Source organism: Anolis sagrei, chromosome 8, assembly GCF_037176765.1.
Source record: "Anolis sagrei isolate rAnoSag1 chromosome 8, rAnoSag1.mat, whole genome shotgun sequence".
Taxonomy (NCBI): Eukaryota; Metazoa; Chordata; class Lepidosauria; order Squamata; family Dactyloidae; genus Anolis; species Anolis sagrei.
In genome coordinates, this window is record NC_090028.1 from 666,044 (window position 1) to 691,942 (window position 25,899).

At 48.2% G+C, this 25,899-nt stretch overlaps 1 protein-coding gene across 1 annotated transcript in view; it reads right to left on the reverse strand.

The window, feature by feature from the left end:
• Positions 1-25,899, reverse strand: part of VAC14 (VAC14 component of PIKFYVE complex) — a 97,717-nt gene that overhangs the window by 26,526 nt on the left and 45,292 nt on the right. Inside the window, exons 13-14 of the mRNA XM_067470896.1 lie at positions 21,644-21,800; positions 11,310-11,445 (exon numbers count right to left, since the gene is read on the reverse strand). Coding sequence (XP_067326997.1) covers positions 11,310-11,445; positions 21,644-21,800 — 293 coding nt within the window. The remainder of the gene's footprint in view (positions 1-11,309; positions 11,446-21,643; positions 21,801-25,899) is intronic.

Sequence of the window (25,899 nt, forward strand, 5' to 3'; positions counted from 1 at the left end):
GACCTTTCTACCAAAGTTTGGACACTTTCTTTTGCCCAGCGATTCCTTTCAATGAGGCCTGTGAAGCCCCTGAGGATGAGGACAAGGATTTTCTGGTTGAGCCTGGTGTTTCTGGGCGGTGTTGTGACTCAGTTTGGAATTTATGCTTTTATATTCATGCCTTCGATTCATGTTTACTGGTTTCTTGCATTTTGTCCAGGAAGTTTTGCCTTGGTTTTTATGGACTTTGCTGCACTAATCTCTTATCTTTTTCTCTCGGAGCCTGGCAGAACGCCGAAGGCACTTCTCTTCTGTTGCCCCCGACTTTGGAATTCCTTACCTGGGGAGACCAGGAAAGCCCCTTCACAAGAAACATTTAAAAAGAACCTCAAAACCTGGATATTTTGCACCCCCTCAACGTTTTCTGCTAATGGAGTTCTTGCCCTCCAAATAGGATGTTTAGCCTCACAACTCTGTATTTTATGAGTTCTATATAAATGCCCTGCTCCTATTTTATCTCATTATAGTTTGTTAATTGTTTTTATCCTGAATATGTGGCCTGCTCATTGTCATCCTTACTGTGATTGTGTTTATGGGAATGTTTATTTTATGATCCCCCCCCCCTCTTTTAATGTTATTTTGATAATGTTGTTGTTTGCTGTATATGTTTTGATTTTATTGCTGTATTATGTTGTCCGGGCTTGGACCCATGTAAACCGCTCCGAGTCCCCATCGGGGAGATGGTGGCGGGGTAGAAATAAAGATTATTATTATTATTATTATTATTATTATTATTATTATTATGGGGAGATGGTGGCGGGGTAGAAATAAAGATGATGATGATGATGATGATTGTTGTTGTTGTTGTTGTTACTACTACTACTACCCTGGACTACTCTGTTGCTGCTTATCTTCCTACCAAATTGGATTTACCTATTTCTTTAAAGTGCTTTTTTTAGTTTCCTGCTCTTTAATTATCTTCATTAAAAGGATTGTTTCCCTATCCAACAGTGTGGTGTTTAAAGTCAGAGGGCTTTTCCTGTACAAATTATTACCCTGGACTACTTTGTTCCTGCTTATCTTCCTACCTAATTGGATTTACCTATCTCTTTAAAGTGCTTTTTTACTTTCCTGCTTTTTAATTATCTTTAATAAAAGGATTTTTTCCCTATCCAACGGTGTGCTGTTTAAAGTCAGAGGGCTTTTCCTGTCTTGGAGGGCAACACAAATTATTACCCTGGACTACTTTGCTCCTGCTTATCTTCCTACCTAATTGGATTTACCTATTTCTTTAAAGTGCTTTTTTTACTTTCCTGCTTTTTAATAATCTTCAATAAAAGGATTGTTTCCCTATCCAACGGTGTGGTGTTTAAAGTCTGAGGGCTTTTCCTGTCCAAATTATTACCCTGGACTACTTTGTTCCTGCTTATCTTCCTACTTAATTGGATTTACCTATTTCTTTAAAGTGCTTTTTAACTTTCCTGCTTTTTAATTATCTTTAATAAAAGGATTTTTTCCCTATCCAATGGTGTGCTGTTTAAAGTCAGAGGGCTTTTCCTGTCTTGGAGGGCAACACAAATTATTACCCTGGACTACTTTGCTCCTGCTTATCTTCCTACCTAATTGGATTTACCTATTTCTTTAAAGTGCTTTTTTTACTTTCCTGCTTTTTAATAATCTTCAATAAAAGGATTGTTTCCCTATCCAACGGTGTGGTGTTTAAAGTCAGAGGGCTTTTCCTGTCTTGGAGGGCAACACAAATTATTACCCTGGACTACTTTGCTCCTGCTTATCTTCCTACCTAATTGGATTTACCTATTTCTTTAAAGTGCTTTTTTACTTTCCTGCTTTTTAATTATCTTCAATAAACTCATTGCCCGACTTACCGGGCAAGGCCTGTTGCAGTGGGGGGTGCCTCTCCCTCTGGCCATGTTGGTAGCAGGGGCTTCTCCTTCCCAGAAGCCCCTGCGTGGGGGGAAGTTTCCCACCACTGGGCCAGCTGGCCAACCAGCGGCCAGCCCCACCGAGCACCTGGCATTGGCCAGGGGCTGGTTGCACCCTGTGCCCAGCAGCCTTAAATAGGCTGTGCAGGGCCTAGCAGGTACCAGGCCTGCTTCAGGTTGTTCCTGCTTATCTTCCTACCTAATTGGATTCACCTATTTCTTTAAAGTGCTTTTTTACTTTCCTGCTTTTTAATTATGTTTAATAAAAGGATTGTTTCCCTATCCAACGGTGTGGTGTTTAACGTCAGAGGGCTTTTCCTGTCCTGGAGGGCAACACAAATTATTACCCTGGACTACTTTGTACTGCTTATCTTCCTACCTAATTGGATTGACCTATTTCTTTAAAGTGCTTTTTTACTTTCCTGCTTTTTAATTATCTTCATTAAAAGGATTGTTTCCCTATCCAACGGTGTGGTGTTTAAAGTCAGAGGGCTTTTCCTGTCCAAATTATTACCCTGGACTACTTTGTTCCTGCTTATCTTCCTCCATAATTGGATTTACTTATTTCTTTAAAGTGCTTTTTTACTTTCCTGCTTTTTAATTATCTTCAATAAAAGGATTGTTTCCCTATCCAACGGTGTGGTGTTTAAAGTCAGAGGGCTTTTCCTGTCCTGTGGGGCAACACAAGGCTAAAGAGCATTCGCTACTGAGGTCAGGACCCAGAGGTTGCTCTCAGTCCCTCCCCAGCTTTGCAAAGGGGGCTCTGCAGCCCCCAAGGGTAGTTTTCGTGGCCCAAATATGCCTCCGTTGTGTTCCAATTATGATCCGTGCCGCGTCCCTTTGCCTCCCATGCCCTCGAGGAGGGTCCTGGCCTTGCCATCGCTCCGATGCGGTCTACAGGGGAAGGGGGCTTTCACCCAGCCACCGAGAAGCCATCTCCCCTCCTTCTTTCCTTCCTTCCTTCCAGGCTGACAGCCGTGGCCTAGTTTCCACGCAGCGCCCGCTCCTTCCTTCTTTTTCCTTCTGTTCCATTTCTTCTCCGTCGGAAACGCAAAGCCCCGAAGGCTCTGGCAGCAGTGCGCAAGGGAAGGGAAGGGGCTCATGCTCATCACGGGTTTGGAAGGCGGCACCACAAACAAGGCGCTCCTTATTCTCCCAGGGAATAGAACACCTTCAGTCAGGCATGGGCAAACTTTGGCCCTCCTCCAGGTGTTTTGGACTCCAACTCCCACAATTCCTGGCCTCAGGCCCCTTCCTTTTCCCCCTCAGCCGCTTAAGCGGCTGAGGGGGAAAAGGAAAGGGCCTGAGGCCAGGAATTGTGGGAGTTGGAGTCCAAAACACCTGCAGGGACGAATTTTGAGTCATGCCTGACATAAGCGCTTTGCTCACTGTCCATTTGCTACACCTCGATCCGTGAGAAAGAGAAACACAATCAGGCCTCTCAAGGTTAAAGGAATGAGTTCATGTTTTGCAGTCCCAGCATGGCCAGCTCCCAAACATGCGCCCAGAACATCGGCCATGGCTTCCACAGGACAGGATTATGGGGTTCCTACAAGTCAGGCAACAATGTCAACACGCTTTGGGACAGAATACTTCAAATCCAAAGAATTCTAGCCAGTGCGTCGAATCCGAAAGTTGCAGCCACGAAGGCCACCCATGCTATTCCAAAGCGGATTTTGACCCATGCTCAAAGCAATGTGGAAAACAGAAGTGGATGGGAAACTTGGCTCTCCCCCAAAAGCCTGAATTTTGCTCCTACGTTGGCTGGGAGCAAAATCTGCAAGTAGACTAAAGGGCAATGTCTGCAGATGTTGCGCCATTTCGGTGCAATATCTGCAGGTATTTGGGGATCCCCCCCCCCCCCCCCCGAAAGTAGATTTTCCAGTATTGTTCATCCTGTGATTGTGTCTGATGTTCATTTTGATGTTCATGCTGGGAATGGGGATGATGTTCAGCGTTGACCAGACGGAGCTGAAATCCTTTCCGCGTCTCATATAAAGCCTTTCCTGTCTCATGAAACGAAAGGAAAACATTCCACTCGCTTTTATAACCAGATAAGGATTTATTTTCTCTCTTTTCTAATAGACAGGCTGACCTTTGGAGAGCTTGAGAACTTTCTCTTAGTTTACAAAAGTCTATCTTCAATCTCATTAACTTCTACACATGACAATTCATCTTCAGAAGACAGTTGCTCAGAGAAAGGCTGCCATGGGCCTTGAGAATCTACAGGAGAAGCACTTCCTGATGATGGGCCTGGGGATGAGGGTTTGCTTGGGCCTGAGTTGAGTTCAGAAGACAGGCATGAGCTGTCTCAGGAAGATTCACAAGGCCACATTCCTGAGAGAGGCCCTTTGTCGCTTTTCTCAGACCAACTGTCTGAACATGATTAGTCAGGTGCAGGAGTTAATGAAGGAGAAGATAACGAAAGCTTGGACAGAAAGCAAAGTTTTAGTAAACAGAGGCAAAGTCTTCAGAGGCTGAGAGGATCAGGTCAGCTACTACGGAAACTAAGATCCTCTGGGGAGGCCCTGCGCTCGGTCCCGCCACCATCACAGGCGTGTTTGGCGGGGAGGAGAGACAGGGTCTTCTCAGTGATTGCCCCCTGTTTATGGAACTCCCTTCCTGGAAATATTAATGGCATTTTGGAAGAAAGTTAAAACCTGGTTATTCGAACAGGCGTTTGAATAGGCAGTGCAATGAATTACAATGAATTACAGGAATAGGAACAACGGATGACGAACTTGGATTATGATTTTAGTTATGAGACGCTATTGAACTGTTATTGATGTTATTGATGGTCACTGATGTTATTTGCTTAGTGTGTTAGTGTGTCAATTGTTTTTAAATGACTGTATGGTGTTGCATGGAATTTTTGCCGCTTCTTATTGTTAACCGCTCTGAGTCGCCTAATTGGCTGAGAAGAGCGGTATACAAGTAAAGTAAATAAATAAATAAAATAAATAAATATTAGATCACCCCCCCCCCCCCACTCCTGTCCTTCAGAAGGATGGTGAAGACCTGGCTGTGGGACCAAGTCTTTGGGGAAGTGCAATGAGGCAAAATGGTGCCCTGATATGTTTTTAAAACAACTTTTAATGTGAATATAAGTGATTTAATGTTTGTATATATTTATGGTTTTATGTCCCGGCATTGCCGTATATATGCTGTGTTCCGCCCTGAATCCCCTGTGGGGTGAGAAGGGTGGAATATAAATATTTTAAATAAATAAATAAATACAGCAAAAGAGAGATAACAAACCATTATCTGGTGGGAAGGCCAAGAAAAATGTTTTCCTTTCAGTTTGGGGATCTGAAAAAGCTCTATAATTATTCATGGGTCAGAGTTGCCTCAGTCGGGTCAACGTTGCTATTTTATCACGGTCTTGCTTTCAAGTGCTCTGAGTTTCGTATACCAAGTTTTTGCCAAGCTCAAGATTTGTCTATGAGATTTTCTTGCTGTCTTGTTTCGTGGATTCAAGTGCCTAGCTTCATGGATTGTTCTGGAATGCCCTCCCCAAGGACATCAGACAGGCCCCTACGCTGGCAGTCTTTAGGAAGAGCTTGAAGACTTGGCTATCCCGGTGTGCCTTTCCAGAATAGGAAACCCCAGCAACATGTCCCAAAAGCACTTTACTAGAGACTTAAGATTGTCCGCACATTGCACTTACCCAAAAATCCTTATACTTCAACTGTCATACTCAGCACTTTTAATCTATACCCATCTACACTTGGCCTGGCCTTAGTTTTATTGTGCTACAGCAGTGGTTCTCAACCTGGGGGTCGGGACCCCTAGAGGGGTCATGAGGGGGTGTCACAGGGGTCGCCAAAGACCCTCACAGACATTATTTTCTGTTGGTCATGGGAGTTCTGTGTGGGAAGTTTAGCCTAATTCTATTGTTGGTGGAGTTCAGAATGCTCTTTGGTTGTAGGTGAACTATACATCCCAGCAACTACAACTCCCAATAACGATTCATAACAGTAGCAAAATTGCAATTATGAAGTAGCAATGAAAATAATTTAATGGCTGAGGGTCACCACAACATGAGGAACTGTATTAAGGGGTCGCAGCATTAGGAACGTTGAGAACCACTGCGGTACGGTGCACTGTTTTTACTGTTTACTGTTATTGCTTAATGTTTTGATTTGCTTTATGGTTTATGTGTATTGTTGTATTGTTGTTTTATTGAGGCCTTGGCCTTTGTAAGCCGCATCGAGTTCTTCGGGAGATGCTAGCAGGGTACAAATAAAGTTAATAATAATAATAATAATAATAATAATAATAATATGTATTCTTGGATCTTGTTTTCCTGTGAAGCTGGTGGACTATTTCCTATATTGGGTATTTACTGTTTTGCTATCTTTTACTGCTTTGCGTTTACTGCTTTGCTTCAATAAACTGCTTGCTGATTTTTCCAAGCTGGTGTAGTGTCTAAGGTCAGAGGTGTTCCTGGCCTGGAGTACGACACTTCTGTAGAATTAGCAGAGAGAGACCTGCGCCTGGGAATCTCTCGTTCCCGTTTTCCCTGGGAAAATGCTGTGCAAAAGCTTCCTCTGCACCATTCCCTTTGCAGACTCCAGAAAGAAGGCAAGCAGCGGAGGGTTAAATCTGCAAAGGGAACAGCAGTCCCACGGGGCATTTTGAAGGGAACCGGGAGGCAGCAGGGAGATGCAGGATGGAGAAACAAACGAGGACGTTGGCTGGGGCTCCCAATTTGGCTGCGAGGAAGGCAGGACAAAGAGCCGGCCTCTGCGGTGCTCAGAGGAGGCCAAGGGGAGAACAAGGACCACCTTCAAACGATGGCACGGAAGGGCAGGAGCATTGTGTGTCCGCAGCAGAGCAATTAAGAAAGAAACCTTGTTCGAATGGCAACCAATTGGGAGCGAGGGGTGGGTGCACCCTAAGGACTCTTATGTAAGGGCCACTCGGAGAGCGCATCACGTCCCGCTCAGATCTGAAGTTCGTTCACTAGGGATCCCCCTCCTTGGGGGTTGGACACTTTGGCCCCTGGACGGCATCTTTCAAGCCATGGGTCACCGTGGGGCAGCACCTTCCTCTTGCACAGCAGCCAGGGTTCAGAGGCAGGGCAAACAGCCCCATTTCCCCTACTATTTTGCTCTGGTTGCCCGCAGGCACGCAGCCGTGCCAGCCTTGCCAACCAAGCCTGACACTCAGAAACAGCTGGGGAGGCTTTGGAGGTTTCCCCCCATCAAACTCCAAAGAGCTTTGCTTCCAAAACTGAGCTTTGCTGGAGAGAGGAAGGGAAGCCGAAGCCCAAGGAGCACAGCCTTCCTTCCTTCCTTCCTGGCAGGACAGAAGGAGAGAAGAGGGCACGCGGCCAGCGCTCCTCTCCCCTCGGCCCGGCTGAGCCTCCTTCCCGTCTCCCAGGGAGCCGAGCCCACAGCTGCCTGCCTTCGCTGGCATGGATCAAAGAGTGCTCCCTTCGCCAAGTGTTTGGCCCTCCCGCACCGGCCGCCCCGCTCCGCAGGTGCTGGACATCACAGAAGGGATGCTTCCTCTCTGTTGTATCCCACAGCAGGAACACCTCTGGCCTTCAACACCACGCCAGTTCAGTATAACCAGCAAGCAGTTTATTGAAAGATATATACAAGCAAAACAATAAAAATGATAGAAACAGTATGTTGCAATCCAGAGCAGGGAACGAGGCCCTAAGACAGGGGTCCTCAAACTTTTTAAACCGGGGGCCAGTTCAGTGTCCCTCAGACCGATGGAGGGCCGGACTATAGTTTTTTTTTTAAAATCAATTAAAAATTTCCTCTGCACATTGCACATATTTTATTTTGCTGTGTGGAAGGGTTCTTTCTCGCCCTCTTTAGGCAGTAATTCCAGGAGCAGAGAAGGAGAAATCTTCCTATTTCTAGTCTGACCAAAAATCTGGCTACCAGTATTTAAAAAACTCTAAAATTATAACTGTAAATAAAGAACAACACTCAAACACAGGGGAACTCCAGACAAGAAACAATCAGGGCCAGCTAATCACCTCTCAACTAAGGATTCTCCCTAAAAACTGTCAGGCTATGAAATGGCAATCAAGGTGGCCAATTGAAACATTCATACCTACCTCCGACAGACAAGAGTTCTTTCTCCCACCATGGATCTCCCACAATTTTTCTGGTTAAAGGTTTTCCTCTGACATGAAGTCCAGTCATGTCTGACTCTGTGGTGCTCATCTACATTTCTAAGTCGAAGAGCCGGCGTTGTCCATAGACACCTCCAAAGTCATGTGGCCAGCACAACTGCATGTAGCGCCTCCCTTGGCTGGCTCACGCTGCCCATCAGGCCTGACAAATAGCGTGAGCCTGCCAAGGCCGGCTCACGCTGCTCCGCGTGGTCTACTCACAAGTAGGCCGCGCGGGCCTGCTCCTCCCTTGGCAGGCTCACGCTATCCATCAGGCCCAATGGACAGCATGAGCCTGCCAAGGGGGGAGCAGGCCCGCGCGGCCTATTTGTGAGTAGACCACGCGGAGCAGCCTCCTTTGGCTGGCTCGCGCGGCCTACTTGTGAGTAAAGCACCTTGCGAGGTGCTTTACTTGCGAGTAGACCATGTGGGCCTGCTCCTCCCTTGGCTGGCTCACACTGTCCATCGGGCCTGATGGATAGCGTGAGCCTTCCAAGGGAGGAGCATGCCCGCGCGGCCTACTTGTGAGTAAAGCAATTCACGAGGTGCTTTACAAGCAAGTAGACCATGCGGAGCAGCCTCCCTTGGCTGGCTCACGCTGTCCATCGGGCCCCATAGACAGCGTGAGCCAGCCAACGGAGGGGCACTGTGTAAGGGGGGGGGGCTCCTCCTCCGCGGGCCGGATCGGGGCCCTTGGCGGGCCGGAAGTGGCCCGCGGGCTGTAGTTTGGGGACCCCTGCCCTAAGATAACTATCCACCACACTTGACTGTGAAAAACAATCCTTTTTTATTGAAGAAAAATGGTTACAAAATAAAGGGAAAATGCAAGTCAAAAGCCACAGCAAAATCAGCAAACATGAATTTAGATGGACAAAGCAAAACCCAAAGCCACACTGTAAAATATTGGAACCTGTTAGCAATCCACTAACCGTACTTGATATCCTAGAAATCTTTCAAGACCATGGCCAGGGAAACCGGGAGAACTGCCAAGGTCTTCATCAATCTGAAACGATGCCTGAACTGAAAAAGTCAGCCCGGCGGAAGGCACTTAAAGCTGAAGAATTGGTTCCGTGAACCGCCCCTCTGCTTTGAAGCCATTGTTTGTATTTCTTTTAATCGGGAAGACCTACGCAAGCTGAGTGATTTACTTCTGTCTTGCCAAATCTGGCCTCTTCTGTTCTCATTAAAGTTACCAGGTGCAGAAGGGAGTGAAAGGTCATGGCTTCCCTCTGAAACATTCTCATGAACACTGGTACTTTCATTTTCCAAATCTACAGAAGTTCCTTCCTCACTAATTTCAGGAACATTGGCATTTTCCAAACCTACAGAAGTTTCTTCCTCACTAATTTCAGGAGCATTGGCATCAAGAGGTACATTTTCATTAGCATCAGTAAATATATTTTCATTAGCATCAGGAGGAACAAACAGAGAATCAGGTTCAAGTTCAAACTCAGGCTGAACCCCAACACAGTATAGCCCAAAACTATGTTTTCAAAAGGTAGCAAATAGACAATGAACTTCAAAGTGCAAAGGTAAAAACACAAGACCCAAGGATGCAAAATCCGAAAGAACAAGATCAACACATAGAACAGGAACCTGGCAAAACTTGAAACATGAAGAAAATCCACTTGGAAACAAGATGGTCATGAAAATTCAGCGTTGACTAGACTGAGCTAAAATCCTTTCTGCGTCTCATATAAAGCCTTTCCTGTCTCATGAAGCGAAAGGAAAACATTCCACTCGCTTTTACAACCAGATAAGGATTTATTTTCTCTCTTTTCTAATAGACAGGCTGACCTTTGGAGAGCTTGAGAACTTTCTCTTAGTTTACAAAAGTCTATCTTCAATCTCATTAACTTCTACACGTGACAATTCATCTTCAGAAGACAGTTGCTCAGAGAAAGGCTGCCATGGGCCTTGAGAATCTACAGGAGAAGCACTTCATTCATGAGAAACCTCGGGCCTCTTGGCAAGGCCAGAACCAGGCCTATCAACAAGACAGGCCCAGGAAAACCATCATCCCCACTGACATCAGATCACAGGCTAAACTACAACACTCTCCTTCTGGCTCTGCTGTTGGAACCCAACCCACAGCAAGATCATGGTCAGCCCTTTGGCCACTGCCTCTCTCAAAACCTTTGGGTGGTCGCTCTCTCCACAGGAAGGGAGAGCTTGAGAACTTTCTCTTGGTTTATAAAAGTATTGTCTTCTATCTTCAACTTCATTAACTTCTGCACCTGACAATTCATCCTCAGAAGAGAGTTCCTCAGAGAAAGGCTGCCGTGGGCCCCTTTCAGGAATGTGGCCTTCAGATCTACAGGAGAAGCACTCTGTTCATTAGAAACCTTGGGTCTCTCAGCAAGATGACTTCTATCATGTCAGCTCTAGATTATTAAATATCATTTTCTGTGGGCGAGCAGATGGTGACTCCTGGGTGGCATATGTTCAGTATCAGAAACTAGAGTTGATGTGGTCTATCCAATGCAGGTTTCTGAATCAGCACCCCAATTAACCAAGCCAAATCTAAAGTTGAGCAAAAACAGGTTCATAACCCTTTTGTTACTCATGTTGGAATGTGGTCCCTGGTCAAAAAAGGTTGGGAACCACTGGTTTGAAAGCTTCCAAGGAAGGAGCTTCCATCGGACTCTGAGGCAGAGAGTTCCACTGCTGAATAGATCTTCTTACAGTCAGGAAGTTCTTCCAAACGTTCAGGTGGAATCTCCTCTCCTGTCATTTGAACCCATGGCTCCATTGAGGCCTACTTTCCTCAATGACAGATGACCATCCAGCCTCTGTTTAAAAGCCTCCAAGGAAGGAGCTTCCACCTGACTCTGAGGCAGAGAGTTCCACTGCTGAACAGCCCTTGTTACAGTCAGGAAGTTCTTCCAAACATTCAGGTGGAATCTCCTCTCCTCTCCTGTCATTCGAACCCATGGCTCCATTGAGGTCTAGCTTCCAGGTCAACAGAAAACAAACCTTCTCTTTCTCCACAAGCTAAACGGGCCCAGCTCTTTAGGGTGCTCCTTGGGGGATTAGTCAGGGTCTCCAGGCCTTGGATTATTTAGTACTGGGCACAGGACCAGACCCTGCAGCTCTCCACGAGTCGCTTCTTTCCAGAATGAAGTGGAACCAGAAAATAAAAGACCTTTCTTGGAAGGGCCCTTTCCCCTCCCGAGTCTTAGTGGGGAACGGACTCCCCGGAGACCCTCCACCCGCCTCTGTGCAGCCCCGGCCTTGTCCCCAAAGCTCACCTGATGATGAAGGCTCCCCGCGTCTCCAGCAGCTTCCGCTCGCTGCTGAACCTCTTCAGCAAGTTGATCATGAACTTGTAAAAGTAGGAGTTCATGGTGGGTGTGGTGGGCGAAACCTCCATGGAACCCTTGGTGCCTGCAAAGAGGAGGAGGAGGAGAGGCCATTAGGAATCATAGAAACCTAGAGTTGGAAGAGAGCTGGTGGACCATCATCCAGTCTTGGCAGAAGATGGAAAATCGCAGAGCAATGGCTTCAAACTACAAGAAAGGGGATTCCACCTGAACATGAGGAAGAACTTCCTGACTGTGAGAGCTGTTCAGCAGTGGAACTCTCTACCCCGGAGAGAGTGTGGTGGAGGCTCCTTCTTTGGAGGCTCCTTCTTTGGAGGCTGGATGGACATCTGTTGGGGGTGTTTCGAAGGCGATTGTCCTGCTTCTTGGCAGAATGGAGTTGGACTGGACGATGGCCCATGGGGTCTCTTCCAACTCTAGGATTTTAAAGCACCCCCAACAACTAGGTCGAGCGTATGTCCAGCCTGATGGGTGGGTCCAGATATAACTTGTGATAGCCCCATGGTCGTCATGGCGACCATGAAGTCCTGAGCTGCTCCTGTTAAAGAGGTCTCTGCATGGATGTTAAAGTCTCCCAGCACAATCAGGTGTTGGGAGACCAGAGCCGAATTGGAGACCACATCTGCTAGCTCAGGCAGGGAAACTGCTGAGTCGCGGGGTGGGCGGTACACCAGCAGATTCCCCAAGCTATCACGGTTTCCCACCCTCAAGTGAACACACTCAAACCCAGAAGATTGCAGAACAGTGCATCTGACCACGGCGATGGACTGCCGAAAGACTACTGTGACCCCTCCTCCCCGCCCCCCAGACCTAGCCTGTTGGTGCACCCGAAACCAGGTGGGCATAACTGGGTGAGATTTACCCCCACCCCCAGCTCGTCCAACCAGGTCTCAATGATGCAAACCAGATCCAGATCAAATCCTGGATGGTAGCTGTCTTTCCATTGACGGATCTGGCATTTACCAGCAGGACCTTAAGACTGAGGAGTCTGTCATGGAGTCTACCACTTCCTACCTTCTCCAGGGTCGCAAGAACTCTGTTGCGCTTCTCCCTGGGCTGTTGGTGACCAGCAAATCTTCACCCCCCACATGACCTGAATGGTACCCCTCTCCTTCGAAACTCCTCCCTGCCCCAGGGAATTAGATTCAATGGCTAGTCAACTCTCTACTCTCTCTCTAGATCTTGATGTCCATCAATAGGAGTCTAATATCTAGATCCTGGATCTAGATACTAGACTCCTATTGATGTAGACCCAAGTCCCACTGGCTTTAAGCTGCTGTATGACATTCCGGGGTCATATATAACTTGAGGAAGCCAAGCCTCAAAAGACATCCGGGGGCCAACATCCAGGAGGCCCTGCCCTGCATGCTCACTTCTTCTCAATGCCTTTGCAGCATCGAAGCTGCATGCTCAGGCCTATCCTTTGATACAGAGTGTCACAAAGGGGGAATGGGGGGAGAGGACTGTCATCGAGGAGGATCTTTGACTGGGGTTGAGCTGGAAGCAGCGCATGTGCACACAAGCACATTGGCACAGCATGGCCTACTCAGGGGAGAGGAGCAGGGTGCCCATAATAATAATAATAATAATAATAATAATAATAATAATAATTTTTGTCGTGTCAGGAGCAACGTGAGAAACTGCAATAATAATAATAATAATAATAATAATAATAATTTTTGTCGTGTCAGGAGCAACTTGAGAAACTGCAATAATAATAATAACAATAATAATTATAATTATTATTATTAATACCCCGCCACCATCTCCCCAGTGAGGACTCGGAGTGGCTTACATGGGGCCAAGCTCGGACAACATATTACATCAAAATATAACCAAAACATAAACAACAAGCAATATCATCAAAATTACATAGAAAAAAAAGTATAACATAGTCATAAAATAACATTCCAACAAACACAATCACGATAACAATGGGCGCGCCACATGTACAGGATAAAACGATTAAAATCTAAAAATAGGAGCAGGTTATTTGCAGGGAACTCATAAAAACAAGCAGAGTTGTGAAGCTAAACTTCCCATTAGGAGGGCAAAAAACATTGAGGGGTGCAATGGTGTCATGTTGTGCACCTCCTCGCCAAAGGCGCAGCGGAAGAGCCGGGTTTTAAGGTCCTTTTCGAACGTTTCTAGTGATGGGCCTTTCCTGATCTCTCCAGGCAATGAGTTCCAAAGCCGGGGAGCCACAGAGGAGAAGGCTCTCTCCCTTGTGCCCACAAGTCGAGCCTGTGAGATTAGTAGGGGTGAAAGGAGGGCCTCCCCTGAAGATCGAAGGGCCCAGGTTGGTACGTGAGGAGAGATACTGTCACGAAGGTAGGCATGTCCCAAACCCATGGAGGGAAGCTGGGGAAAAGGCTGGGCTTATGGGGAGAGACCCTCAAAGCGTGGCATCACAAGGCATTGGGGCAAAAGGTTGGACTGCAGGACGACAAGCGGGAATTCCGCATGGACACCACAAGCGGGTCAAGGACATCATGTCAAAGGGAGGAGCTGCTTGTGATGCACCAAAGCAGAAGAGACTTCCCGTGAGCCAGAGACGTTCCTCCTTTGGATGCAGCCCAGAATCCCACTGGCTTTTTGAACTGTGTCATTCTCCATGATGACATGATGGTAACAGTCTTGGACAGCAATAGCTCCCAAAGTGACCCATTTAAGGTGGAATCAGGTGTCAAACAGGGATGTGTTATTGCCCCGACTCTATTCTCCATCTTCATTGCTATACTTCACCTTGTTGATGGGAAGCTTCCCACCAGAGTGGAAATCATCTATCGGACAGATGGCAAGCTATTCAGCCTCAGAAGACTGAAAGTCAAAACCATAACAACATCTGTTATAGAACGCCAGTATGCTGATGACAATGTCATCTGTGCACATTCAGAAGAAGACCTACAAGCCACTCTAAACACCTTTGCAGAAACATACGACAAGAGAGGACACCACAAGCGGGTCAAGGACGTCATGCCAGAGGGAGGAGCTGCATGTGATGCACCAAAGCAGAAGAGACATCCTTGGGCTAGACACTCTCCTCCTTTGGGTGCAGCCCAGAATCCCACTGGCTTTTTTAGCGGTGGCATCACACTCCTAGCTCATGCACTACTTGTTGTCTCCCTTCAACTGTGGTGCCCAGAATTGGACACAGTATTCCAGGTGTGGCCTGGCCAAGGCAGATTAGAGCATGGGGAGCATGACTTCCTGGATCTAGAACTTGGTGTGCATCAATAGGAGTCGAATATCAGATCCAGGTTTTAAGGTCCTTTTTGAACGTTTCTAGTGAAGGCGCTTTTCTGATCTCTCCGGGTAATGAGTTCCAAAGTCGGGGAGCCACAGAGGCTCTCTCCCTTGTGCCCAGAAGTCGAGCCTGTGAGATTGGTAGGGGTGAAAGGAGGGCTTCCCTGAAGATCGAAGGGCTGGGTTGGTACTTGGAAAGAAATACGGTCATGAAAGTAGGTGGGTCCCAAACCCATGGAGGGAAGCTGGGGAAAAGGCTGGGCTTATGGGGAGAGACCCTCAAAGCGTGGCATCACAAGGCATTGGGGCAAAAGGCTGGACCGCAGGACAAGAGAGAATTCCGCACGGACACCACAAGTGGGTCAAGGACATCATGCCATAGGGAGGAGCTGCTTGTGATGCATCAAAGCAGGATAGACTTCCCTGGAGCCAGAGACTCTCCTCTTTTGGGTGCAGCCCAGAATCCCACTGGCTTTTTGAGCTGTGGCATCACACTCCTGGCTCATGCACCACTTGTTGTCCACTGAGACCCCACTGAAGCCTTTGCCCTCCCCTTCCTCCACAAGCGAGGGCTGCAAAAGGAGGAGGCCCAGTGCCGGAGCATTGCAAGCGCTCAGCCTGGACCGAGGCGGAGGAGTCGGCCAAGGCACGAGGCCGGAGCCAAGTCCACTAAGTGGAACCCGATGGGCCCGAGACGCCTTCCAGCAAGTTGCTCCAGGAAGTTCTGCTTCGTCAAGACGACACGAAGGAACATCACACGGCGGAGAGTTAAAAATAGACTTGCTCAGAGCGCAAAAACAGGCTCGCACCAAAACAGATGTTCAGGCAGAGATGCCCCAGGCGCACTCCGTCCCACACTCCTGACAGCCACGCAAGGGGGAAGCCCTCACACACGGCCCCTCTTGGAACAACAACAACAACAACACTATTGAAGTGGGTTGTTGTGAGTATTCTGGGCTGCCTGCAAAACGCTCCAGAAGGCCACTTTGGGCAAGGACACCCTTACCATTACCCTCACCCTTACCCTCCTCCTCCTGGTCTGCAGGCACCCTCTGCCCCCCACCATGCCTCCGTCTGGAGCCTATTTTGCAGGCGAGGGGAACCTGGAGGAGCACATGTGGCTGACCTGGTGGCATCTGCCGCCTCCCTGACCTCTCCCTCCCTTCCTCTGGGGAAGTCAATTAGCTTCTTTTAATTGGGTCAGAATAACGGGAGGAGGAGGCAGAGGCCACACGTTGAGCAAAGCGGGGTTTCTTTACCACCTCTGGGACGTGGGGTGGTTTCTGGCCTGCGTGGCCAATGTGCCCGAGCAGCATTTTCTCGTCCTGATGTTTGCACTGCATCTGTGGCTCATGGCATCTTCAGAAGATCTGATGGGAGTCAAGCAAGTGGAGTGTATGTGATATATATCTATATATCTATATATAAATGCTCTGTGCATAATGAGTACCTTAAAGACAAAAGAACCAATGAACGAAATCACACCAAATTTGGCAACAAAACGTCTCACAACACAAGGAGTGACCATCACTCAAAAAAAATTATGATTTTGTCATTTGGGAGTTGTAGTTGCTGGGATTTCTAGTTCACCTACAATCAAAGAGCATTCTGAACCCCACCAAGGATGGAATTGAACCAAACTTGGCACACAGTTCTCCCATGACCAACAGAAAATACTGGAAGGATTTGGTGGGCACTGTCCTTTAGTTTGGGAGTTGTAGTTCACCTACATCCAGGGAACACTGTGGACTCAAACAATGATGGATCTGGACCAAACTCGGCACAAATACTCAATATGCCCAAATGTGAACACTGGTGGAGTTTGGGGAAAATAGAATCTTGAAATTTGGTAATTGTAGTTGCTGGGATTTATAGTTCACCTACAATCAAAGAGCATTCTGAACCCCATCAACAATAGAATTGGGCCAAACCTCCCACACAGAACCCCCATGTGGGCCACAGCAACGCGTGGCAGGGATATATCACACACACACGCACACACACGCACACACACACACACACACACACCTGTGGAATAATGCCTAGGGTGGGAGGAAAGAACCACTGTCTGTTAAACAAGTGCGAAGGGCGCCGTGAGCAAGATCCACCCATTAGCAAGTGAGTAAGCATGAAGGTGGCATAGTCCATGAGTGAGGTTGTCTGCCTCGAAGTAGCCTGGCCTTGGTTCCTGTTGAATTGTTTACTGCCTGGAGACATCCTTTGCCTGGGTAGTGCCACCATCGGATCCTCTGAAGATACCAGCCAGGCACCCAAATACCTGGGAGTCACTCTGGACCGTGCTCTGACCTACAAGAAGCACTTCCTGAACATCAAACAAAAAGTGGGTGCTAGAAACAATATCATACCAAAGCCGACTGGCACAACCTAGGGATCACAACCAGACACAGTGAAGACATCTGCCCTTGCGCTAGGCTATTCTGCTGCTGAGTATGCATGCCCAGTGTGGAACACATCTCACCACGCTAAAACAGTGGGTGTGGCTCTTAATGAGACATGCCGCATTGTCACGGGGTGTCTGCGCCCTACACCACTGGAGAAATTACACTGCTTAGCCGGTATTGCACCACCTGGCATCCGCTGGGAAGGAGCAGCCAATAGTGAAAGGACCAAGGCAGAGACATCTCCAGCTCATACCCTGTTTGGGTATCAGCCAGCACGCCAACGACTTAAATCTAGAAATAGTTTTCTTAGATCTACAGAGACACTTGCTGGAATACCTCAGCAAGCGAGAGTCCAAAAGTGGCAGGCTCAAACCCAGCACCTCCGTGGGTGATACCTGATGAGAGACCCCCCCCCCCCCCCGGGGCACACAGAAGAAGACGGGGTGACTTGGAAGGTGTTGGACACGCTGTGCTCTGGCACCACGAGATGCAGAGCCAACCTTCAGAAATGGGGCCACAAAGTGGAATCCACGACATGCGAGTGTGGAGAAGAGCAAACTACTGACCACCTGCTGCCATGCAACCTGAGCCCTGCCACATGCACGATGGAGGACCTCCTTGAGGCAACACCAGAGGCACTCCAAGGGGCCAGATACGGGTCAAAGGACATTTAATCAACTACCACATTTGCAAAATTTGTGTTTTTTTGTTTTTTTTATCTGTTTGTTTGTTTTGTTCTGTTAGAAATGTAATACAATGTTCTGGTTGCGGATGACACGATAAATAAATAAGCCAGCCAGGCAAAACGTCAGGAGAAAGTGCTGCTAGAATATATTGGCCACACAGCCTGGAAACCACACGACACCTCAGTGATTCCAGCCTTTGACAATACACACAGAGACATGCATATATCCTCCTTCCTTTGAAGCCAAGCACCTTGAAGGCGTGCAGTGTCTGGGGTGGATCCCGCCGGCCCTTCACATGATGCGGCAGCTGACCCCGCCAGCGCTCTGCCTCTCCTGCGCCAGCGCATCACAAGGCCGCCCGGCCTTTGAAGGGGAAAGTCATGGGTTGGGAGGCGCAAAAGAGGCAACCGCTTCTGGCCGGGAAGAAGGCGCCCCGTCACAGGGCTTGTGTTGTTGTGCAACCACAAAGGCCGGCTTCATGCAGAGCAAAAGCCAAGATGGCCCCCAGGAAGACTTGGGCAAGCGGGATCCATGCGCCCGCAGCCCTGGTTGCTATTTAGAAGCAGAAAGTGGAGCCTCAGAGGGACAGAAGGCCCACCACAAATGCAAACCCCAAGCGCAACCCATTACCAACAGCAGGGAAGAGGGGCACCTCCCTTGATATTGAGGGCCAAGGCAAGCCGGTGCAGAAGTGGCGCAGGAGGAACGCATGGCAACTCATATTCTGAACATGCACATAATAATCATAATCATAATAATAATAACAACCTGGAATATTGTGTCCAATTCTGGGCACCACAACTGAAGAGAGATATTGACAAGTTTAACCCCAGCAGACTGAAAGCCAAAACCAAAGTTACAACAACATCTGTTATAGAACTCCAGTATGCTGATGACAATGTCGTCTGTGCACATTCAGAAGAAGATCTACAAGCCACTCTAAACACCTTCGCAGAAGCATACGAGAAGCTCGGCCTGTCATTGAACATGGAGAAAACCAAAGTGCTGTTCCAGCAGGCACCAGCCACCCCCTCTCCAATGCCAGAGATACAGCTTAATGGTGTAACATTAGAAAATGTGGACCATTTCTGCTACCTTGGCAGCCACCTCTCCACCAAAGTCAACATCGACACCGAAATGCAACACCGCCTGAGCTCTGCAAGTGCAGCATCTTCCTGAATGAAGCAGAGAGTGTTTGAGGACCGGGACATCCGTAGGGAGACCAAGGGGCTTGTCTATAAAGCTATTGTCCTCCCAACCCTGCTCTATGCCTGAGAAACGTGGACTGTCTACAGATGTCAACACTGACACTGAAATACAACACCGCCTGAGCTCTGCAAGTGCAGCATCTTCCTGAATGAAGCAGAGAGTGTTTGAGGACTGGGACATCCGTAGGGAGACCAAGGGGCTTGTCTATAAAGCTATTGTCCTCCCAACCCTGCTCTATGCCTGAGAAACGTGGACTGTCTACAGATGTCAACACTGACACTGAAATACAACACCGCCTGAGCTCTGCAAGTGCAGCATCTTCCTGAATGAAGCAGAGAGTGTTTGAGGACTGGGACATCCGTAGGGAGACCAAGGGGCTTGTCTATAAAGCTATTGTCCTCCCAACCCTGCTATACGCCTGCGAAACGTGGACTGTCTACAGATGTCAACACTGACACTGAAATACAACACCACTTGAGCTCTGCAGAGTGCAGCATTTTCCCGAATAAAGCAGAGAGTGTTTGAGGACCGGGACATCCGTAGGGAGACCAAGGGGATTGGCTATAAAGCTATTCCCCTCCCAACCCTGCTCTATGCCTGTGAGACGTGGACTGTCTACAGACGTCAAATGCAACTCCTGGAACGATTCCATCAGCGCTGCCTCCGAAAAATCCTGCAAATCTCTTGGGAAGACAAGCAGACAAGCGTCAGCGTGCTGGAAGAAGCAAAGACCACCAGTATTGAAGTGATGGTCCTCCACCATCAGCTCCATTGGACCGGCCACGTTGTCCGGATGCCTGACCACCGTCTCCCAAAGCAGTTGCTCTACTCTGAACTTAAGAACGGAAAACGGAGAGTTGGTGAACAGGAAGAGAGATTGAAAGATGGGCTCAAAGCCAACCTTAAAATCTCTGGCATAGACACTGAGAACTGGGAAGCCCTGGCCCTTGAGCGCTCCCACTGGAGGTCAGCTGTGACCAGCAGTGCTGCAGAATTCGAGGAGGCACGAGTGGAGGGTGAAAGAGAGAAACGTGCCAAGAGGAAGGCAAGTCAAGCCAACCCTGACCGGGACCGCCTTCCACCTGGAAACCAATGCCCTCACTGCGGGAGAAGATGTGGGTCAAGAAGAGGGCTCCACAGCCACATACAAACCCACAAAAGCAGTCATCAAGGAAGACCGTCTTACTCGTCCAACGAGGGATCGCCTAAGTCAAGTCAAGGTTTCAGACCGGGATATGGAACTGAGACAGCCACGGTCACCTTAGTGGATGATCTCCACAGAGAGCTCGACCGGGGGAGCGTGTCCCTGGTGGTCCTCCTGGACCTCTCAGTGGCCTTCAATACTGTAGACCACAGGATCCTTCTGAGCCTTGGAGGGACTGCTCTGCAGTGGCTCCAGTCCTTCCTGGAGGGTCGTACCCAGAAGGTGTTGCTGGGGGACTCCTGCTCAGCCCCACAGCCCTTGTCCTGTGGGATCCCACCTCAGGGGTCAGTCTTGTCCCTCATGTTGTTTAACATCTATATGAAGCCACTAGGTGAGATCATCCAGAGTTTTGGAGTCCGATGCCATCTGTATGCAGATGACGCCCAACTCTATCGCTCATTTCCATCAGATGCGAAGGAGGCTGCCCAAGTCCTGGCCGCCGTGACGGTCTGGATGAGGATGAGCACATTGAAGTTGAATCCAGACAAGACAGAGGTCCTCCTGGTCAGTCGCAAGGCTGGACAGGGTCTAGGGTTGCAATCTGTGCTGGATGGAAGGGGTCACACTCTCCTTGGGGGTCCTCCTGGACTCAACATTGAGCCTGGAATCTCAGGTTGCGGAAGTGGCCAGGGGAGCGTTCGCACAATTAAAACTTGTGTGCCAGCTGCGCCCTTGCGTTGGGAGGTCAGACTTGGCCATGGTGGTCCATGCTCTCGTTACATCCAGGATAGACTACTGCAACACACTCTATGTGGGGCAGCCTTTGAAGACTGCTCGCAAGCTTCAAATAGTCCAATGAGAGGCAGCCAGGTTAATAACTGGGGCAGCATAGAGGGAGCACACCACTCCCGTGTTACGCCAGCTCCACTGGCTGCCAGTTTGCTACCGGGCACAATCCAAAGTGCTGGCTTTGGCCTATCAAGCCCTAAACGCCCCCGACCCAAATTTCCTGTCTGAACACATCTCCCCCTATGAACCATCGCAGAGATTAAGATCTTCCAGGGAGGCTCTGCTTTCCGTCCCGCCATTGTCACAGGGAAGAGAGACAGGGCCTTCTCGGTGATTGCTCCCCGGCTATGGAACTCCCATCCTGGTGAGATCAGGTCGGCCCCCTCTCTCTTGTCCTTTAGAAGGATGGTCAGAACTTGGCTGTGGGACCAAGCTTTTGGACTAGGGAAGATGGGCGCCTCCCTTGAGGGCCAAGGCAAGCTGGTTCAGAAGTGGGTTCTATAGACTATAGGGAACCACTGATCACCCTTGGCATGACTACGCTTTGTGCTGCGGCTGATTGTGGGTGGTTTTAAAGGATGGTCTCTAAAGAAACAACAACAGCAGCAGCAGCAAATCCCCCTGGCCTGCCCAAAGCAGCCTACTCAAAGCCTTCCAGACCCTCTTTCAGGTGAACTCAAGAGGAGAGAGAAGGGCTCTCAGACCTTGGGGACCCTTCCCACCAGAGAGCCATTTGCTCCTTCCTTCCTTCCCAAAGGGAGCCACAAGCAGAGGCGAGGCGCTTACCAGAGGGTCCCGAGGAGGCCGCTTTGGCCGGAGCCGGGAGGGGCACCTCCAGCTGCCCTGAGCGCGGGTTGGGGGCATCGCCGGACCCCGGGTCTTCGCTCTGCCCAGCCGGAGAGGAGGCAATCTCCGCCAAGACTTCCAGGTCCTTCAGGATCACCTGGAAGCAGAAAGAGATGGCTTTTACCCTAGTGTTGCAACCCAGAGCAGGAAACGAGACCCTAAGATAACAATCCACCAGACTTGACTGTGGGAAAAAAGCAATCCCTTTTTATTGATGAAAAATGGTTACAAAATAGAGGAAAATTGCAAAGTCAAAAAGCCACAGTAAAACTCAGCAGTCAGGAATATCCATGAATTAGGTCAAAATTCCAAAAGCCACACTGTAAAAACCTGGAACCTGTTAGCAAACCACTAACTGTACTTGGAGCACTAGAAGCCTCTTGGGATGTAGGCCACGGGAAACAGGGAAATCTGCCAAGGTAATGCCTCAGTCTAAACCAGTGTTTCTCAACCTGGGGGTCGGGACCCCTGAGGGGGTCGTAAGGGGGGTGTCAAAGGGGTTGCCAAAGACGATCAGAAAACATAGTATTTTCTGTTGGTCATTGGGATTCTGTGTGGGAAGTTTGGCCCAATTCTATTGTTGGTTGAGTACAGAATGCTCTTTGGTTGTAGGTGAACTATAAATCCCAACAACTACAACTCCCAAATGTCAAGGTCTATTTTCCCCAGACTCCACCAGTATTCACATTTGGGCATATTGAGTATTTGTGCCAAGTTTAGTCCAGATCCATCATTGCTTGAGTCAACAGTGCTCTCTGGATGTAGGTGAACTACAACTCCCAAACTCAAGGTCAATGCCCATGAAACCCTTCCAGTGTTTTCTGTTAGTCATGGGAGTTCTGTTTGCCAAGTTCGATTTAAATCCATCGCTGGTGGAGTTCAGAATACTCTTTGCTTATAGGCGAACTATAAACTCCAGCAACTACAACTCCCAAATTACAAAAACAATCCTTCCCCCAACCCCACTAGCATTCACATTTGGGCATATTGTGTATTTGTGCTCAATTTAGCCCAGTGAATGAAAATCCATCCTGCATATCGGATATTTACATTATGATTGATGACAGTAGTTAAATGACAAGTATCAAGAAGCAACGAAAACAATATTATGGTTGGGGGTCACCACAACATAAGGAACTGCGTTAAGGGGTCACGGCATTAGCAAGGTTGAGAACCACTGGTCTAAACGATGCCTGATCTAACGAGACAACCTGGCGAGAGGCACTTAAAACTGAAGAAACTGTTTCGTGACACGCCTCCAGGCTTTGAAGCCTGTGCTTCCTTTTCCCTTAATCTGCTTGACCTTCGCAGACTCTGCGATTCACTCCTGTTTTTCCAAATCTGTCCTTTTCTATCCTCATTAAGGAAGCCAGGTGCTAACTCCTCTGAAGAGCTATCACCGCTTGGCTCTGCAACATTCTCATCAGAATGTGTAGTTTCACTTTCCAAGCCACTGACCTCAGAATCGACATTTTCATTACCCTCAGGGAGAAATACATGTTCAGTAGCATCAGGAAATACAATCAGAGAATCAGGTTCAGGTTCAGCAATCAGAGAATCAGGTTCAGGTTCACACGCAGTACACACGCAGTTTGCAACAGTACAATGACAGTAAAACTATTCTATTCAATTCTATTCTAAGAGAGGACCAGGTGAGGCAACCGAGGAGGAGACAAGAGGCCGGCGTTGGCGCAACATCATGAAAATAATAATAATTTGAGTTCTTACCCGCCTCTCCATGCGGCTCGAGGCAGGTCAAAGCACAGGCAAAGGACACAAACATGTTGGAAATAGCAACCATCTTCAAGCCTCCTATACTAGTTATTGTTATGTATATAATCCAGATTGCTTACTGTACTGTATATATGTGTATTGGTGTGCGGATTTCCTGCAGACCATGTGACCAGATCTGGGGATTGTTCAGACTCAGACTCCAGACTCAGTTTAGAAGTCGGTAGACACAGAATGCTTTAGAGAAGAGACTCTATTAGACTCACAGGACAGGGAGACGCTTTAGACCTGGCATGGGCAAACTTCGGCCCCCCAGATGTTGTGGGAGGGGCTGCAGACCATGTGACCAGATCTGGGGATTGTTCAGACTCAGACTCCAGACTCAGTTTAGAAGTCGGTAGACACAGAATGCTTCAGAGAAGAGACTCCATTAGACTCTCAGAACAGGGAGATGCTTCAAACCAGGCATGGGTAAACTTTGGCCCTCCAGGTGTTGTGGGAGGGGCTGAAGACCATGTGACCAGATCTGGGGATTGTTCAGACTTAGACTCCAGGCTATGACTGTGCGTTTACATCAGTTTAGAAGATGGTAGACACAGAATGCTTTAGAGAAGAGACACCATTAGAATCTCAGAACAGAGAGATGCTTTAGACCAGGCATGGACAAACTTCAGCCCTTCAGATGTTGTGGGAGGGGCTGTAGACCATGTAACCAGATCTGGGGATTGTTCAGGCTCAGACTCCATATTAGAAGTCAGGAGTGTGTGCGTTTGCATCAGTTCAGAACTTGGTAGACACAGAATGCTTTAGAGAAGAGACTCCATTAGACTCTCAGAACAGGGAGATGCTTTAAACCTGGAATAGGCAAACTTCGGCCCTCCAGGTGTTGTGGGAGGGGCTGCAGACCATGTGACCAGATCTGGGGATTGTTCAGACTCAGACTCCAGATGACTGTGCATTTACATCAGTTTAGAAGATGGTAGACACAGAATGCTTCAGAGAAGAGACTCCATTAGACTCTCAGAACAGGGAGATGCTTTAGACCAAGCATGGATAAACTTCAGCCCTTCAGATGTTGTGGGAGGGGCTGTAGACCATGTAACCAGATCTGGGGATTGTTCAGGCTCAGACTCCATATTAGAAGTCAGGAGTGTGTGCGTTTGCATCAGTTCAGAACTTGGTAGACACAGAATGCTTCAGAGAAGAGACTCCATTAGACTCTCAGAACAGGGAGATGCTTTAAACCTGGAATAGGCAAACTTCGGCCCTCCAGGTGTTGTGGGAGGGGCTGCAGACCATGTGACCAGATCTGGGGATTGTTCAGACTCAGACTCCAGGCTATGACTGTGCGTTTACATCAGTTTAGAAGAAGGTAGACACAGAATGCTTCAGACAAGAGACTCTATTCGATTCTCGGAACAGAGAGATGCTTTAAACCAGGCATGGGCAAACATCAGCCCCCCAGATGTTGTGGGAGAGGCTGCAGACCATGTAACCAGATCTGGGGATTGTTAAGACTCAGACTCCATTTTAGAAGTCAATAATGAGTGTGTTTGCATAAGTAGGTAAACACAGAATGCTTTAAAGAAGAGACTCTATTGAACTCTCAGAAGAAAAAGATGCTTTAGACTAGGCATGGGCAAACTTTGGCCCTCCAGATGTTTTGGACTTCAACTCCCACAATTCCTAACAGCCTACCGGCTGTTAGGAATTGTGGGAGTTGAAGTCCAAAACACCTGGAGGGCCCAAGTTTGCCCATTCCTGCCGTAGACTTGTGGACTGTTAAGATTCTAATAAAGAAGCCCTGCGCTGAGTTTGTCATTTGGCAGTTGTAGTTGCTGGGATGTATAGTTCACCTACAATCAAAGAGCCTTCTGAACTCCACCAACAATGGGATTTAACTAATCCTGGCACCCAAAAGTCCCATGACTAACAGAAAATACCAGAAGGGTTTGGTGGGCATTGACCTTGAGTTTGGGAGTCGTAGTTCACTTCCATCCAGAGAGCACTGTGGACTCAAACAATGATGGATCTGGACCAAACTTGGCATGAATACTCAGTATGCCCAAATGTGAACACTGATGGAGTTTGGGGGGAAATAGACCTTGACATTTGGGGGTTGCAGTTGCTGGGATTTATAGTTCACCTACAATGAAAGAGCATTCTGAACTTTACAACGATGGAATTGAACAAATCTTGGCACCCAAAAGCCCCATGACCAATGGAAAATACTGGAAGGATTTGGTGGGCATTGACCTTGAGTTTGGGAATTGTAGTTGCTGGGATTTATAGTTCATCTACAATCAGAGAGCATTCTGAACTCCACTAATGATGGAATTGAACCAAACTTGGCACACGTAACTCCCATGACCAACAGAAAATACTAGAAGGGTTTGGTGGGAATTGACCTTGAGTTTGGGAGTTGTAGTTCACCTCCATCCAGAGAGCTGTGTGGACTCAAACAA